Source organism: Odocoileus virginianus, chromosome 15, assembly GCF_023699985.2.
Source record: "Odocoileus virginianus isolate 20LAN1187 ecotype Illinois chromosome 15, Ovbor_1.2, whole genome shotgun sequence".
Classification (NCBI taxonomy): Eukaryota; Metazoa; Chordata; class Mammalia; order Artiodactyla; family Cervidae; genus Odocoileus; species Odocoileus virginianus.
In genome coordinates this window covers 14495266-14512840 of record NC_069688.1, presented here as the reverse complement: position 1 = coordinate 14512840, position 17575 = coordinate 14495266, and the positions used below count along the sequence as shown (strand labels likewise).

At 36.4% G+C, this 17575-nt stretch overlaps 1 protein-coding gene and 1 long non-coding RNA gene across 3 annotated transcripts in view; one reads left to right on the top strand and one right to left on the bottom strand.

Moving 5' to 3' along the window:
• TBC1D31 (TBC1 domain family member 31) overlaps nucleotides 1-17575 on the top strand; it is a 64269-nt gene that overhangs the window by 27910 nt on the left and 18784 nt on the right. For both annotated transcript variants that reach the window (XM_020879030.2, XM_020879031.2), the window contains exons 8-16: nucleotides 2625-2801; nucleotides 7686-7765; nucleotides 7845-7991; nucleotides 8333-8466; nucleotides 12737-12870; nucleotides 13191-13370; nucleotides 14385-14617; nucleotides 14855-15007; nucleotides 16210-16345. In XM_020879030.2, the coding sequence (XP_020734689.2) occupies nucleotides 2625-2801; nucleotides 7686-7765; nucleotides 7845-7991; nucleotides 8333-8466; nucleotides 12737-12870; nucleotides 13191-13370; nucleotides 14385-14617; nucleotides 14855-15007; nucleotides 16210-16345 (1374 nt within the window). The remainder of the gene's footprint in view (nucleotides 1-2624; nucleotides 2802-7685; nucleotides 7766-7844; nucleotides 7992-8332; nucleotides 8467-12736; nucleotides 12871-13190; nucleotides 13371-14384; nucleotides 14618-14854; nucleotides 15008-16209; nucleotides 16346-17575) is intronic.
• Nucleotides 14258-16345, bottom strand: LOC139038442 (uncharacterized). Its single transcript, XR_011491410.1, has 2 exons — nucleotides 16257-16345; nucleotides 14258-14943 (listed from the first exon to the last, which is right to left on the bottom strand). It is a non-coding gene; the product is annotated as an uncharacterized lncRNA (long non-coding RNA).

Below are 17575 nucleotides of genomic sequence, written 5' to 3'. Positions count from 1 at the left end.
TCAATAAGTCTAACCATTCTCAGATGATTTTGAAATGTATACCTATGAAGTATTTTTTCTATCCGTGTAAATGTATACAGTCAACCTGCATGTTCACAGATTCCATTTGTGAATGTGTCTGGTGGTGAATTTCAGCATTCACTAACTCAGTGTTGTAGCAACTCTGTAAAACATAACTACTGCGAATAATGAGAAGTGTGTGTGTGTATGTCGTGTACACGTGTGAATACATTTTCTTTAAACATGGAATTATACTCTGCTGTTGTTACAGACTTAAAAAATTTTAATAACATTATTTGCAGTTAATGAGAGTTGTTAGCCTAGCTGAATATGTAAGAGCTAGATAAATGTTATTAACAGAAAGAGAGATCCGAGAAAAACCAAGATAACCATGTCATTGGCTTCCTCTCTGTTATTTGTTAAGCAAATTGAGATCAGATTGATGAAAAGCTAGCTCAAAACAGAAGTAGGATAATTTTTTTGATACATTACCGACACCACCAGTGTCTCTGTGGCTATTCCAGGCTTACAAAATGCCCAGCATTATACAAAAGGTATTAACCATGTCCCATTCCTTCAGGCCCTATTTTCTTGCCATTGAAGAATTTCTGCTAGTCTGCTGATAATAAGTAAGCTAATTCCTATTTTTGTGCTGAAGTTTCAACACTCCTGAGGTGTGCAATTCAGGTCATATCTCAGGCTTCAACTTTTGGGAGATTCTTTCATGCAAGAACTATGAAAAATGTGGCACTAGAATTAGTATTTTGATAATGATTTAGAAGAATGGACTGAGTTTAGAAGATAGTTCAAGGATATTAAAGATGAGTAGTATTCAGAAGTCAGACCATTATTAATTACATTTCATAGACAAAGAATTGAATCATTGAGTAAGTAGTCACTGTACTTTTTCTTTCTTTTTTTTTTTTGTACTTTTTCTTTGGTCAGAGCTATTGCTACTATATTTTGCATTATTCTTATATTCTTTCAAATGTGAATAAATAATAATGCATCCCAGAAAACCACTATTTTAAAAAAACCGCTACTGATACAGTTAATACTTTAAATACTTCTCATAATAATTTTAAAACAAAAGTACAATAGCAGTGCCATATATATTATTTTCATTACCTACTCTTATACACTTCACAATGTTACATACTGCAGTTAACAACAGGGAATGTTTTCCTGGTCTCCTGTCATAGGTGCAAATTTCAAAAGCAAGGGGCTTCCCAGGTGTCTCAGTGGTAAAGAATCCACCTCCCAATGCAGGAGACATGGGTTTGATTCCTGGTTCAGGAAGATCTCCTGGAGAAAGAAATGGCAACCCACTCCAGTATTATTGCCAGGAAAAATCCCATGGACAGAGGAGCCTGGTGGGCTACAGTCCATGGGCTCATAAAGAGTCAAACACAACTTAGTAACTAAGTGAGCAGCTGCTGCTCCTTCAAAAGCAGAAGTCCTGAACCTTTGAAGGCAACATGGGAAAAGGTTTTGTTTGAAACCTCAAAGTTGTCTTTTTATAGTCTGTCATTTAAAAAGAGTCAATGTTTGCCTTGTTCTACCTACTTCTTTTGGGGGTGAGGGAGGAGGAGGTCAAAAAAGTTTGGTTTCTGCATCAAAGAGCTTTCCCAAAGAGTGGTGATTCATTTCCATTGTACATCATCTTGGAAGCACACTGTTCTGGCTTTCATGACAGCTTGATTCAAGGTGATGCATATAATTTGTGTTTTTTGGAAATCTAATATGTTCGTTTGGACTTCTGGGGTTTTCCTTGTGTCGTCATATAAGAGGCATTGCCACTTTGACTTCAAGAAAACATTATTTAAAAAACACAGATCCATCTGTCATTGCTCTGGGTCTGGGCTAATTAAGGAAACACTCAGCCATAATGGTCTCAAACATTTAAACACCCTGTGAAAGTCATTGTACTTTAATCATGTTTAGAACTGAGAAAGCCAGAGTACTTTACCTGCTCATTTCCTTTGAACAAGGATGATCGTTTTATTTCAAAGAAAGTGTTCTTCATAAAGGAAATGTCTTAGTCAAGTAAGTTGACGTTGTTGGAGGCTTATCTTCCTATTTGATAAGCCCCATCAAAATGAGGGTTTGGCATCTGAGTTGTGCCGTCTGCACGGCCTCTGAAGCTGTTGATGCACTGAGGGACGACAGTCATCTCCAAGTAAGTTAGAGAATGCAACCAAGGACAGGGGCAGGGTGCTGTGCTTGCGGAGGAAAGTCACGTGACAGTTTCCTGCAAAGAAATTTCACCGGAGCCCAAAGAATACTAGGGTGCTTCTGTCAGCCTTTTAGAGGGCCATGGGCTACAGATTACTACTGTTCTATGAGCTTTTATTGTGCAGGTATAAAAGATGGATTGATACTGTGTGACTTAAGGCCAGCTTTCAAGCAATCATTCAATTCTGTTTATCTTTGTTAATCAAGATCTGAATTTGGCAGAAATTTGCTTTGATTCATTAGTCAACAAGGAAACATTCTTGGACACTTTATTTATACTTTTTGTATCAAGGCACAGTATTAAATTGACCAAAATAAAAATTTTAAATACTATGTTTGCAGGTCTGTTTTCTAAAAATAGCCACTGGATTTTTTCCTCTCCTTTTTAGCCACCTCCTCCTTTAGTGAAAGTGATTGAGGATTTGCCTAAGAAGAAAGGGAATTCTGGTGATCTTAAGGTGAAAGTGACATCAGGAAGAGTACAGCGGCCAGTGAAATCAAGGGAAAGCAAAATACAGACCAGAATATTGAAACAAGACCTGACTGGCAGTTTTGAAAAAAAAGAGGTAAGAATATATTAAACTTTTCATTTGTCATGACTGCTTTAAACAGCTCTCATGATTCCTAGTCCATCATCATTCTTCCTTCTCTTAAGAATTAAAAGGAAAATTTTAGAAAAGCAGCAAGTTGTAACTGAAATTATAACATGCTTTTTAAAACTTTAGTATAAAATTTAAAAGCCTTTTTAATATAAAATTAATGCATACTTTTTTTTTTTTAAGTCAAACAGTATAGAATTTCACTGTCCAATATGGTAGCCACTAGTCACAAGTGGCTGGTCTGATTTGAAATGTGTATGTGTGAAGTACACATCAGATACTGAAATTTTATTATGAACAAAAGTAAAATATTTTAAAAATTGAAGTACAGCTCATTTACAGTTTTAGTACAAAATAGTGATTCAGTATTTTTATAGATTATACTCCATTTAAAGCTATTGTAAAATATTAGCTATATTCTCTGTGCTGTATATCTTGTTATATATCTATACTATTATATGTATAACAAGCTTATTATATATAGTATTTTTTACTTAATTTCCTACCCCTAAAGAGGGAAAAGCATCATATTAATAATACTATGCTGATTGTGTTTTCAAATGATAACATTTTTATTGCATTGGGTTAAATTATTAAATTTGATTTTTACCTGCTGCTTGTGACTTTTTTAACATGGCTCCTAGAAAACTTAAAATCACATTTGCCTCCTGGATTAACAGTTATCTGGCAGAGAAGGCTGTAAAGGGACAAAACCCAAAAGTATACTTCTCTTTCTCTCTGTGCCCTAGCCCACTCTTCATTGCACTCCCCAGAGGAGATCATCATTAATAACTGTTTGCCTTTCAGAAGTTTTCTGTGTATAAATATATACATATATATCTGTGTCTGTTACCTTTACATTTTTTTAAATAAATGGAGTCATACTATATTATCTGTCTTATGACTTGCTTTTATCATTTAACAGATTGACTGTTTATATCAGTGCAGGTAGTGCTACAGCAGTTAGAAATATTTGCATAGTATTGCATTTATGGATGTACATTAATTTATCTCACTAGAACTCCGCTCACTGGCATTTAAGTTGTAATATTAGTCTTCTGTTAATACATTCTGTGATGCAGTGGCTATTCTTTGAACATTTGCACAAACATGTCTGTAGAAGAATTTTTAAGTAAGAGCATGAGCATAAAATTTTCATAGTAGCCAAATTGTTCTTCAGAATTTGTGTGTGTGTGTGATTTATTCAAGAAAAAATTAGAAGCAACCAAAATGTCCACCATTAGGTAACTAATCAATATAAATTATGGTAGAGCTTTATAATAGAAATCTAAGAATATGTAAGAGGAAAGAGAAATGATTGTAGTATGTTAAATATAAAAAGCAAGCTACAAGAACTATATGTTTGGTTATCTGTGTGCTTAGTCGCTCAGTCATATCCGACTCTGTGACACCGTGGACTGTGGCCCGCTAGGCTCCTCTGTCCATGGGGATTCTCGAGGCCAGAATACTGGAGTGGGTTGCCATGCCCTCCTCCAGGGGATCTTCCCAACCCAGAGACTGAACCCAGGTCTCCCACATTGCAGGCCAATTCTTAGCCACTTTTAAAAAGATAGGGGTACTTATGTAGTATTTTAAAAACTCTATAGGAAAGACTGCATTACTAATAGAATTACCTATTTCAGTCAGTTTTATTATCTTCTTTATAGGTTTTATTTTTGTATTTTCCTTATTTTCTGGAATTAAAGGAAAATATCAACAATAGAGAAACTGCTAGCATTTTCAGGACCTTTTAAGACTTTTTACTGACAGTAAATCAGTCACATACATATAAATGGAGAGCTCAGTACATTTTTACAGACTGAATACACCTGCACTGTCAGCACCCAGATCAAAAACTGGACCTTTCCCAGCACCCTCGAAGGCCCTCTGCTGCTGCCTTCCAGGCACTTCGCCCCTTACCCCAAGGATAACTGTCTCCTGTCCTTTGACACCTTAGATTAGTTCTGCCCCTTTTGTGCTTATGTTCATTGGATCACTTAGTTGGTACTCTCTTGTGTCTGGCTTCCTTCATACGTCATATCTGAGAGATCCATGTGGTCACAATTCTGTATCTGTATAGAATTCCCTGGTATGAATAAGCCATGCTTTTATCCATTCTCCTATTGGTTGGCATCTGAGTAGTTTTTTAGTCTTTTTTGCTGTTAGAAACAGTGTTACTGTGAACATTCTAGTGCATCTTTGGTGAACATAAGGATGTGTCTCTTGTTGGGTATAAACCTAGGAATGGAATTACTGGCTTATGGGCTGTGCATATGTTCAGCTTTAGTAAATACTGTCAGAGTTTCCCAGGTGGTTGATCTAAACAATCCATATTCTCACCATGAGGTATTTGAGGGTTCTAGTCGCTTCACGTTCTTACCAACTGTTGGTGTTTTTCACATTCATTTTGACAGCTTCTTTTCTTCCATAAGCAGTTTTAAAAAGTGAAGCTTACCTCAAAAGAGGAATGTGTGAAGTGTTGTCTACCAGGGAAATTCAGTAGAAACTCAGTGCTCAGGGCTTTCACTGGAGGCTGGTTATAGGCAGCCCCTGTGTCGTGCATTGCAAAACTCCATACGAGGACTCCACACGGAAAGCAGGTGGTCAGCTTAAACCACACTGTACAGGTTAGGCACAGTGAGCTGCTCCCACTGGTTCTGAGGAGGGTGGAAACTTCCTGAAAACCCAGGTATACGGACACAGACCAGGGCCAACCTGTGGGCCTTTTTAAGGGTAGCAGTGTCAGACCTGCCACATGAAATCTCTTCTGGACATACTCGTATCCACGTTAAGAAATAGAGTGTCATCAGTAGCTTTGGGGTCCCCTCTGTGCTTGTCCCCCATCACATGTTTCTCCCTGTCCCACAGTCGTAACCATTGTCCCCACTTCTGCATTAATACGCCCTTGGTTTTCTTTGTAGTTTTATCACTTCTACAGTGTAGCCCTAAACAAAATATTGCCTAGTTTTAAAAAACTTAAGTAGCAGGCACAAAGCTAGCTGTGTAAAGAATGGGGGATATTAACCCTATGAGTTGAATGCACTAGTGAGAAAAGGAGCTGAATGGTGTATCTGAGACATAGTCTGGCTTGAGCTTTCCTGAAAGTGTACAGGAGCCTTTCCTAGGAAAACTAGCGGGCACATCATGACTGACTTCTGGGAAGTAGAAGTGACACCACGGTGAGGACATCTGGCCGCACTTGGTCTGGATTATAGGTGGAAGGCCCACAGAAATGTGTCAGAGAGCAGGCGGCTTCTAAAAACCCGTGTGTGTGTGCTAAATCACTTCAGTCATGTCTGATCTGGACTGTAGCCTGCCAGGGTCCTCTGTCCTCAGGATTCTCCAGACAAGAATACTGGAGTGAGTTGCTATGACCTCCTCCAGGGGATCTTCCTGACCCAGAGACCAAACCCAAGTCTCTTACGTCTCCTGCATTAGCAGGCAGGTTCTTTACCACTAGCACCACCTTGGAAACCCTTAGCCAGCTCTCAATGGTGGGTCAGAGTAGGTCCCTTCTGTGGGTGAAATGCATGTGTTCAGCTAATCATGGCTTCAGGACACAGAAAGGAATTAGGGATTTCATCAGCTCATGGTTGAGACAAGAGTAGATGAAACTGAGGCCAGTTCATCCGGGCGTCTGTCCTTAAGAGGCTTCAGTGGCAGCAGGTGTCTTGGCGATGACAGCAGTGAACGTGTCTCTTGCATGGATCGTGTTGCTCCAGTCTGGGCTGCTTGCCCTTGACGTCTGGTCCATGGCTCCCAAATGGGGAATCTTCATTCACTGTCATCTCAGACTGTCCATCACCTCCCTCTTACACTGGATTACCTGTTTCTTATAGTAAAAAGTACACTGAACTAAGTCAGAAAATCTGGGTTTGAGTCTTGAACTAACACTTAACAGATCTGTGACCTTGAGCAAGTTGGGGAGCTTCTGCTGCCCTTTCCATTTCCTCAAAGAAAGGAAGCCAGAAGGTTTCTTGTGCTTTGTATAGTTAGGCTTAAACGAGATACTCTATACATATGGGTTTATAATTCTTAAATCTACAAAATATTTTCCCATTAAGATAAAAATTGAATTAAAAATAAGTGAAAAGAGAGCAGGAGAAGGAGGAAGATATTAGGATGCACTGTTCTTGCTACAGGGATTAACAAATGGCAGCCCATGGACCCAAGCTTAGCTTGGGTGCTGGGACCCCCAGCTGCTCAAGCTAAGGATGAAGTGGAAGTTGCTCAGTCGTGTCCGACTCTTTGCAACCCCATGGACTACACAGTCCATGAAATTCTCTAGGCTAGAATACTGGAGTGGGTAGCCTTTCCCTTCTCCAGGAGATCTTTCCAACCCAGGGATCGAACCCAGGTCTCCCACATTGCAGGTAGATTCTTTACCAGCTGAGCCACAAGGGAAGCCCAAGAATACTGGAGTGGGCAGCCTATACCTTCTCCAGGGGATCTTCCTGACCCAGGAATCGAACCAGAGTCTCCTGCATTGCAGGCGGATTCTTTACCAGCTGAGCTAACAGCGAAGCGCAGCTAAGAATGATTTTTACATTATTAAATGGTTGCATTTTAAATGATTATATAAGTGTCTATATAATATCCTTAATTTTGCCTTTTGACCTGAAACCTAAGATATTTACTCTCTGATTGTTGACAGAAAAAGTTGGTCAGACCCTATAATAGGGTAAATAATATGTCATAAACTTTGTGTGCCGTGTATATACACACTCAGGAGAAAGATTTTGTGTGTGTGGAGAGAGTTCCATGATATAAGATATTTTTTACTGTGTATTGTGTTCTAAAGTTAGAAAGCCACAGTGGACTTATTGATATTTTTTTTTTTCCTCTTTGTAGAATGAGTTGTCAGATGGATTAAACAAAAAACGTTTACAAATCTTATTAAAAGGCTATGGTGAATTTCCAACGAAATACAGGTAAAATTTAAATTCTTACATGTTAAATCAGTCTTATCCCCCCAGTTTTTCTTGGTTTAAAACTATGTTTTAATTTCAGAATGTTCATTTGGCGCTCGCTGCTACAGCTGCCTGAAAATCATACAGCATTTAGTAACCTTATAGATAAAGGCATTCATGTGGCATTTCTCAACCTTCAGAAGAAATACCCCATCAAAAGCAGGAAGCTACTCAGAGTATTACAGAGGTATGTTCAGTATTTTGCAGCAATGTGTATCTCCCCCAAGGTACTTGTTAATTACAAATGGAAAAAATAGTGATTTATAGTAGAGAAACTTATCAGACACCTTCTTAACCAAGTAATCAAATTTAAAATTACCAGTAATAAAAATCTTACCTATGTATTATTGCACATCACTTTTGTGGTATTCTTGCCGAGAGTTTATATCCTCAGTCTCATTGTGGGAAAACAGGAAAATTCAAGTTTCACCAAATTTACCTTCTGTATTGTCTTTTGTAATCTGAATATATTATTTAGTCAAATTTTAACAAGCTTTTCTGGTCTTTATTTCCTTATTTTATTCGCAGAACCCTCTCTGCATTAGCTCACTGGTCCACCATTTTTAGTGATACACCATATCTTCCACTTCTGGCATTTCCATTTGTAAAATTATTCCAGAACAACCAGCTCATCTGTTTTGAAGTTGTTGCTACGCTTATAAGTAAGTAAAAAATGAAACCAAGAGTAGATACTTGTACCTTTTCCTGGTATCTTTTCATCTTTGCAATGTTTAACAATTCTAGTGTGAGACAGACCTAGGGCATAAAATGGACAGTTTGGACAATAACACATAAATAAACCTTTTTACTTAAATAAAATTTAGATGGTTGCATTTTAGATGATACTGTTACAGGCTAGATTTTGTTAGTAAGAAGGAAGCAGGTGCTTCACTAATTGAAAGTCAATTATTGTTCAGAAGAGTGCAGTAAGTGTGTGAAGCATTCCGCACACGAAGCCTGACGTGGCCGGTGTTGACCATTACCCCGTTCTCATCATCCTTTGGTTATTACCTCTGCTGAGAACTCTGTGTGTTCCGGGTACCATTCTCAGCGTTTTGCCTTTATTAACCCGCTTAACTCTTACAGGACTCCTGTGAGGTAGGTATTATTCATTATTATCTCCTCTTTGGAGATGAAGAGAGCTTGAGCTCCATGATGAGGTTAATGGTAGAATAAGAATTTGAACCCAGGCAGTCAGAACCTATAGCTTGTACTCCCATACGTTTACTGCTTCATCATTATCTGGTCATACACTAAAAAAGTGAGTCATTTTTTTTATATAAGTAAGATCAGGTCAACTAAATGGTTAATAAACTGGATCCAAGTTAAAGCAAGCCTGGTTTAACAAAAATAACCAATTTTATATGTATTTTTGTTGTACAAAGGAGATAAGCACTCAACTATAACAATAAAATTCTGAAAAGTAGAAATTAAAAGATCCCAGCCAGCAGACATCTTGTGAGTTTTTTAGTATATTTCTCTTGACAGTTTTTTGTTTATTTTATTATGTTGTATTTGCTTTAATAAATTTTTACCCATCATTGGAGAAAATATGGGAAAAATTACAAAAGAAAAGTTATGAATATTCCTCTTCCTTAGAGAGTCTTGATAATATATTCGTGAATATAAGAACATTTTCCCCAAATCATTAAATGTCTTCTAAAATATAATTTCTTGCCTATATATAGTATTTCCTCTTAGAGGTATACCATAAAGTGTATCCCCAAACTGTTAGACTTTTAGGGGGGTTATTTATATAATTATACTACTTCTATTTAATGCATTATATACATTTCTCTTATTTGTGTAAACTTTCTAGACATTTTATCCTGTATTGTAATATTCCATAATGTACATGTTCTAGTTTAATCTTTTACTGTTGGACATTTAGGTTGTTTCTAATTTTTATGTATTAAAAATAACAATTTTGTGACTAGTTTCCAGCTCATAAATTTATAATAATTTCTTTTGGGTTGAGCCCCAGGATGGTATTATAAAATATGAATATTCTAATTGATTCTGCAAAGAGGTTGTACTAGTTTGCCCTGCCGATAACACTGAGAGTTTTAAAAGGAAGACAATAACAAAAGACAGACAATCCAGTTTGAAATTGGACAAGGACTTGAACAGACATTTCTCCATAGAAGATGTACAATGGCTAGTGAGCCCATGAAAAGATGCTCAGGATCATTAGTCATTAGAAAAATGCAAATCAAAACCACACAAGACACCACTTCACACCTAGTAGGATGGCTGTAATCTTGAAAAAGAAAATAATGAGTGTTGGCATGGATGTGGAAAAATTGTAACCCTTCATACTTTGCTGATAGAAATGTAAAGTGGTGCAGTCACTGGAAAACAGTTTGGTGGTTCCTCAGAAAGTTACATATAGAATTTCTGTATAACCCTGCAATAGTACTCCTAGGGATATCCCCCCAAGAACGGAAAACAGAGACTCAAGTATATGCTTGTGTATGAATGTTTGGCAGCATTAGTCTTAAATAGCCAAAAGATAGGTATAACCCAAGTGTCTATTAATGGATGAACCATATGTGTATATATGCGAGCTTCCCTGGTAACTTAGCTGGTAAAGAATCCACCTGCAATGTAGGAGGCCTGGGTTTGATCCCTGGGTTGGGAAGATTCCCCTGGAGAAGGGAAGGGCAACCCACTCCAGTATTCTGGCCGGGAGAATTCAATAGACTGTGTAGTCCATGGGGTCACAAGGACAGCGAGGTATTATTCAAAAACAGTGACATTCTGACACATGCTATACGACATGGATGAAACTTGAAAACATGCTTAGTGAAATAAGCTAGACACAGGATAGATTTATGTGGAATTTCTCAAAAAGGCACAGAAAATAGAAGTTTACCAGGGGCTGGGGGCGGGGGGGTGGGGAGGATTGGAAGTGAGAAGTTAGTACTGAGTAGGTATAGAATTGCTCTTGAGAAAGGATTTTGGAAATAGTGATGGTTGCACAACATTGTGAATAAAATTAACATCACTGAACAGTGCACTTAAAATAATTAAAATGGCAAATTATATTTTACCATGAGAAAGACAGATTATATCTAATTTAGGTAGGCATGCACAACTATGTATTTTTTACTTCCAGTAAAATCTTGTTACGTAGCTAACACATGACTATATACTAAGGAAATTAATTTTTCTCTTCTAAACACGAAATCTAAATCTAGGAGATCCATGACAGCCTGAGTAGCTAGGGATTTTCATCAAAGGTCTCAAACTAGTTTTATTCAGTAAACTGAGCTTCAACTAAATGTTAGCCCGGTTTGGAGATAAGCCATTGCTTTGGCTTTCAGGTTACAGTCTAGTTGGGGCCAAGAAGAACTTGTGAAGGAATATAGTTACTTCTGTGTATAATTTGGAGTATGTTGATCAAGGTCAGTTTTAATCACTCTTTAGGGTTCCAGGAGGAGATGCTTCAGGTTTAGTGAAGGACCTCCATGCAGTGATCATGTCTCCCTCCATCCTGCTCTTGGTCATTGCTGTCTCTAGGTCTATTTCTGTGTGGTGGCGCCCAGCAGAATAGAAGAGATAGTTACTATATAAAACAGGAGTGCCCTCTTGCTTAATTGAAGACAGCTATTCTGTTGATGAAGATTAGATACAAGAGGCCACTCCAGTGTTTTTGCCTGGAGAATCCCAGGGATGGCAGAGCCTGGTGGGCTGCCGTCTATGGGGTCGCACAGAGTCGGACACGACTGAAGTGACTTAGCAGCAGCAGCAGCAGCAGATACAAGAGGGCTTTGGGTATGTGCATGGTGTTTTAAAATTCCCAGAACAAAAAATAAATAAAATGAAATTCCCAGAACAAGCAGTGTCTGGGACACTGTAGGTATTTACCTAAGGAGATGTTGCTGAACTGGGGTTTTCTTTTAAAGTTAACTTATTAAGAGCAGCAGTTAAAATACAAGAAAAATACCACCCCCCCTCCCAAAAAGCAGCAGTTAAAGAAGCTGAAATGTTTCTTCAAAAGCTTAGTCTTTGCAAGATTTTATTTATGGCTGAATTATTAACTCAAATCTAAGTCCTTAACTAATAAATGAAATAATGTAATTCTAGAATTGGAAAGACCTTATAAACTATTAATCCGGTATTCTGATCAGACCCTTCACTTGCTAATTTGAGAAAGATCTTAGCAAAACATGTAGCCACAGCTCAGTATTTAAAATAGAAAATCAGAATTTAAATAATTACATAGAACTGAGGTGGTTAGACATAGGTTCACTGAGCAAAAATGATCATCTTACTGAGGTTTTTTTGGAAAAGACTGTTTTGGGGGTTGTGCTAGTTATTAAGTGAGAGTGAGTTAAAAAGTCAGCCTTAGAAGCCTCTTCAGCAGAATCAATTCTGCTTTCTCTTGGCTGAGTTTCAGAGGATACTGCTGCTGCTGTCACTGATGGGTTGGTTTTCAAAGTCAAGTTTACTGAAATGAGTTGTTGATCAATTAGATTTAAAACCAGACCTGGTGGTTACCTGTTACCATGGCTACAGAATAATTTTCTAGACATGGGACTCTTAATTTGAGATTGCCATTTAACATTGATCACATGTATCGAAGACTTAAATAGGGAGCTCTTTTAGGAGGGTCATTTTGATAACCAGGAGAAATCTAAATATAGATCGCACGCAAGTCAGCAGGAACCAGAGCGTTCGGGAAGGTTTGTTCATTTAATTGACACTTTCTCATCGACTGGCTCTGAAGAAACTGGAAAACTTCTATAAATTTAAAATACCATGTTAACGTGATGTAGGTGTAAAATCTATTGTTCTAGAACTTAAAAAGTCATGTTTTCTTTATTAATGGGCATATTGAGGACATAAAAGTGGATACATTTAAGAACTGCAAAACCCTGTAATGATATAGAAAGGTAAAGATAAATTTTCAATTTTTTTTCTTCATAGTCAATTGGTGTCAACACTGGTTTGAATATTTTCCTAATCCTCCTATCAATATTCTTAGTATGATAGAAAATGTTTTGGCATTTCATGACAAGGAACTCCTGCAGCACTTCATAAATCATGATGTAACTTCCCAGGTAAGAAGTGTAAGGTTTTTAGAATAACATAGCTTACTTTGGAAGTTAACATTGGTTCTGGTATAAATAAAACTATTTTCTTGAAAGTCTATAATAAAAAAATACTACTGTTATATTTTTAACAATATTCCATTATTTTTCTTCATTAAACTGCTTTCCTGAAAGTCTATAAAGAAGAACCCAAATTAGGGTAGTTCTTCTCATAATTATGTTCTTAATGTAATGATTTTAGTATCTAAACCAAACATGAGCACATTAGCAATGGCTGTTATGACTTTTCCCTCGAGAACTATTACATTTTTTTTTCTTATTTATTTTAGCTGTATGCATGGCCTCTTCTTGAAACTGTGTTCTCAGAGGTACTGACGAGAGAGGAGTGGCTGAAATTGTTCGACAACGTCTTTTCCAGCCGCCCCTCGTTCCTCCTGATGGCTGTTGTGGCCTACAACGTGTGTTCTCGAGCACCATTGCTCAGCTGCAAGCGTAACGATGATTTTGAGGTGCATGTCCTTGTTAAGTCATAGTTCTCAAATTTCATTTGTTTCAACTAAAAAACCCATTTTATTTATTGAGTGCCTACTGTATGTCAAGTCCTGGTGCCAGATGGTAGGAATATAGCGGAGAACAAGTTACACCACCGCATCCTTGCCTTTTCATAGTTATAGTCAGTTATAGCTTGGCTGCTCACCTAAAATCATAGCTTCATGACAATATTGGAGTTGCATGCTTTTTGCCTATTTAAAGGATGTTTAACAATTGAGTAGTCGTTCATTCTGTGCATGTTGACTGGTCTGCGATAATCTGGTTGCTTATTACATGTGCAGGATGGTAACTATGAGAATTTTGAGGCTTAGCAGGACAACGATTGACAGAAAGCATTGGAGGAAGTTTTTAAATGGAGAGGTTCTTTTGGTAGACAGGGTGAAGTAAGTTGGTTTTGCTTGTTTGTTACTTATTTTGTGGTTTCTATCAAATTTTATTTTCAGTTCATAAGCACAGATGTGTACATATATGCATGTATGTGTGTATGTATATTAGAACTTGGACCTGCCAGTGGAATGAGATAATGTGGAAACTGTCAAGATTTTTTTTTGAAAATCAAACTTGTTTTCAAAGGCTAATTTAGGTTTGAATTTCTTTATTTTGGATTTTGAAGATAAATAAATTCTAGTAGAAGAATTTGTTTTGTTGTTGAAACACTCTTTTACTATAAAGGAAGCCTTCATTTTTGAGTTAAAATTTAAAAGTGTTATTTCACAATTTCATAATATGGTTGTGTAATTTTATTACATTTTTGAGAATATGAAACTGGACCTTCATTTTGAAACTTGGGTTAAGAAAAGCTTCAGTGAATTTGCAAAAAAAAAAAAAAACTCTTAAAGCTAAATTCACATTTACATGTTTAAATTTGTTTTATTCAATGAACAAAATTTGTTATATAATTTTTTATATAACACATGACTATAGTTGCATTACTCTGTATATCTCAGTTTAATCACAAAGTTTTCTTCCAGTATTTTTTTCACCATCGGAATAACCTGGATATAAGTGCTGTAATTAGAGAGGTGTATCGTCTCCTGGATACCACACCCACTGATATCCATCCAGACAACATGCTTGATGCTTTTGTTGCCCTGACAAAAGGGCAGTATCCAGTGTTTAATCAATATCCCAAGTTCATTGTGGACTATCAGACACAAGAACGAGAAAGAATACGGAATGATGAATTGGATTACTTAAGAGAGAGGTAATACTGGTTGTTCTTGATGAAAACAAAATCTGTTATAAAGGTTTTATGAAAAATACATGTAAATTATTAAGTAGTTGCATAAAATCAGAGTTTGAAGGAAATATCTTTAAAGATATTTTTGCACCTAGAAGCAAAACAATTAGGTGTTAATCAGGTGTGCATTTTGTGTTGTGGTTGTTCTTGGACTGTTTCCTTGTTTGCTTTTTGTTACAATAATAAACATTATCAACTTAGGCAGGCAGTTGAAGACATGCAAGCTGAAGTCGACCAGCAAAGAGTTGAAGATGAAGCTTGGCACCAAAAACAGGAACTGCTTCGTAGAGCTGAGGAAACAAGGAGAGAAATACTCTTACAAGAGGAGGAAAAGATGATACAGCAAAGACAGAGGTGTGTTTAGCACTTTGGAAAAAGCTGGACATCTGAGTTATTTTAATAGTTTGTATTTCTTTCATTTTTCACTATTGTGAAATTATATATAGCTTCACTATATATGTCATTATGCAATTCTATTTCCATTAAGCATATATTTAAGTTAATAAAAAGAAACTGTAATACACTTTTCAAAAAATTGGCCTATAGTAAAATGGAATTCTAAAACTATACTGAGTATGATATAACTTGCTCTGATTATTCAGAAGTAATACATGATCTAACGTACCTTGAAGGATATTGCTATTTAGAAATGTTATTTTACAGTGGACACAAATGCCTTGTACCACAGTGCTGTGTAAATATGTTTAAAGTTTTAAGTCACACAGATTAAGAGACAATTTTTAAGTCTCACAGGTATGTTTAAAACACAGTTTTTAGAAATTACGGAAAATTTTAAAATTAAAAGAGGAGTGTGATTTTTTTTCCATAATTTTTAAAAATTGTGTTTTAAACATACCTGTGAGACTTAAAAATTGAAATATAGAATGCTGTTCTTATGATGCATTTCATACTTTGGAGGACGGAGAAAGAAGTAATAAATGCTTATTCAGAAGTATGCTATTCAAAAGTAAGTATTGCCTTAAACATAAGGCAAAATGTTTAAGTTGATTAAGAGGATGGGATAAGCATTAACACTAACCCTACTTATTGGGAAAATCACTTTTGTAAGTGTTTATTGATTATTTTTGATAGGACTTTATGAAACAGATTTCTGGTGTGGGTTAAAAAAATTACTGAACTGAGCCATTAGCCTTCTGCAAAATTCTAAAAGAATAATCATACATAATCTTTGGTAACATAGGAGTATTTTTTTTTGGCATTCTTTTCTCAGATAAAATATATCAATTGTATTGAAGTGATCTGAGTAGTAGACCTATTAAAGAGAACATTTAAGTATGAAGATATAGCCAGTTTAGCTATAATTTGGCTGTAGTCATGTACACTTGTTATTTTCATGAATGCAGGCTTGTTTTCTAACTGAGCACTTTTCATTGTATTATAAAAATAGCCATGTTACTGATGGCACCAGTTAAATTGGGAAAGCAGGCTAAAATAGGTTTCAGGCCTTTCATTGTTGTGGAACATAGTATTTTTCCATTTAAATACACATTCGGAAATGATTTTATTGATTCCTCTTGATGTATTGTGTGTTTAAGACTAGCTGCTGTGAGAAGAGAGTTGAAAGTAAAGGAAATGCACTTACAAGATGCTGCAAGAAGACGTCTCCTGCAGCTTCAACAAGATCAGCGTGAAATGGAGCTAAGAAGACTGGATGATGAAATTGAGAGAAAGGTTTATTATTCTTAATTCTCATACATTATCTCCATTTACTCCCATTTAAATGTAACAAACACCTTCAAGTTAAATATTGTTCCTAGAATTCAAAATGTATACCAAATAGCCCCTTTAGTTCTATATAGTTTCTTCCATCCCCCAGCTATTCTTACTTTCTTTTGTATTTTATTAATGGTTAAATATTTTAGAAATTTCAGGAAAATGAGTCAAGTTGATAAAGCTCTTTGATGACTGGTTCTCTGAAAATGGAAATATCAATTAACCATGAAGTTAATTGTGAAGTAAGAGAATTTTTTTAATATAAAAATTTACACATAGCCAGTCTAAAAAGATTTTGATTGTAAAATATATAGAGTTAAAAATGGACCTTCTCCACTCTTCTCTCATTTCATCCCCAGAGATAAATTATTTTTATGGTTGTATAGTATTCCATTTTATGGCCATGTCATTGGTTATTTAATCCTCTGCTGTTGGATATTTAGGTTGTTTGCAATATTTTGCTGTACACAACAGTGCCAGACTACATTCTCATTCTCAGTACAAATCTTTGAGTACTTCCACACATTTTTGTTGAGTAAATTCCAAGGAATGTCAAATTGTCCTCCAAAAATGAAACACTTAAGCTATTTTAAGAGTATAAGACTACTCATGCCCTAGTCAGTTTGGAGTGTATCAGTCTTACTATCTGCCAATCTGATAGGTGAAAAATGGTTTTTGGTTTTGGGGTTGGTTTTTTTGTTTTGCTAGTGATGTTAACTCTCTTTTCATTTGCCATTTGTAGATCTATAAATTGCATAACTAAATCATTTGTCCATCTTTCTACCAAGTCACTTCTTTTCCTGCCAGTTTACACAGGCTCTTTTATCATTTGGGGCAGCAGTGTCCAACAACGTGGGTCATGTGGGTAATTTTAAGTTTTCTAATGGCCACATTAAAAAGTAAGAAATAGGTGAAATTAATTTTAATAACATTTAGCTCAATATATTTGAAATTATCATTGCAATACGTAATTACTATACAGACTTCTTTGAGGTATTTTACCTTTTGTTTGTACTAAGTCTTTGAAATGTAGTAGTCGGTTTACACTTGGCGCACACCTCAGTCAGGACTGGCCACATTTTAAGCGCTCAGCGGCCTCCCAGCAGCAGGTCGGGGCACTCACCCTTGCGTCTGTTGTGAATGATCTCCTTGTGTTGCGTTCTCCTGTGTTGCAGATGTTTCCAGTGT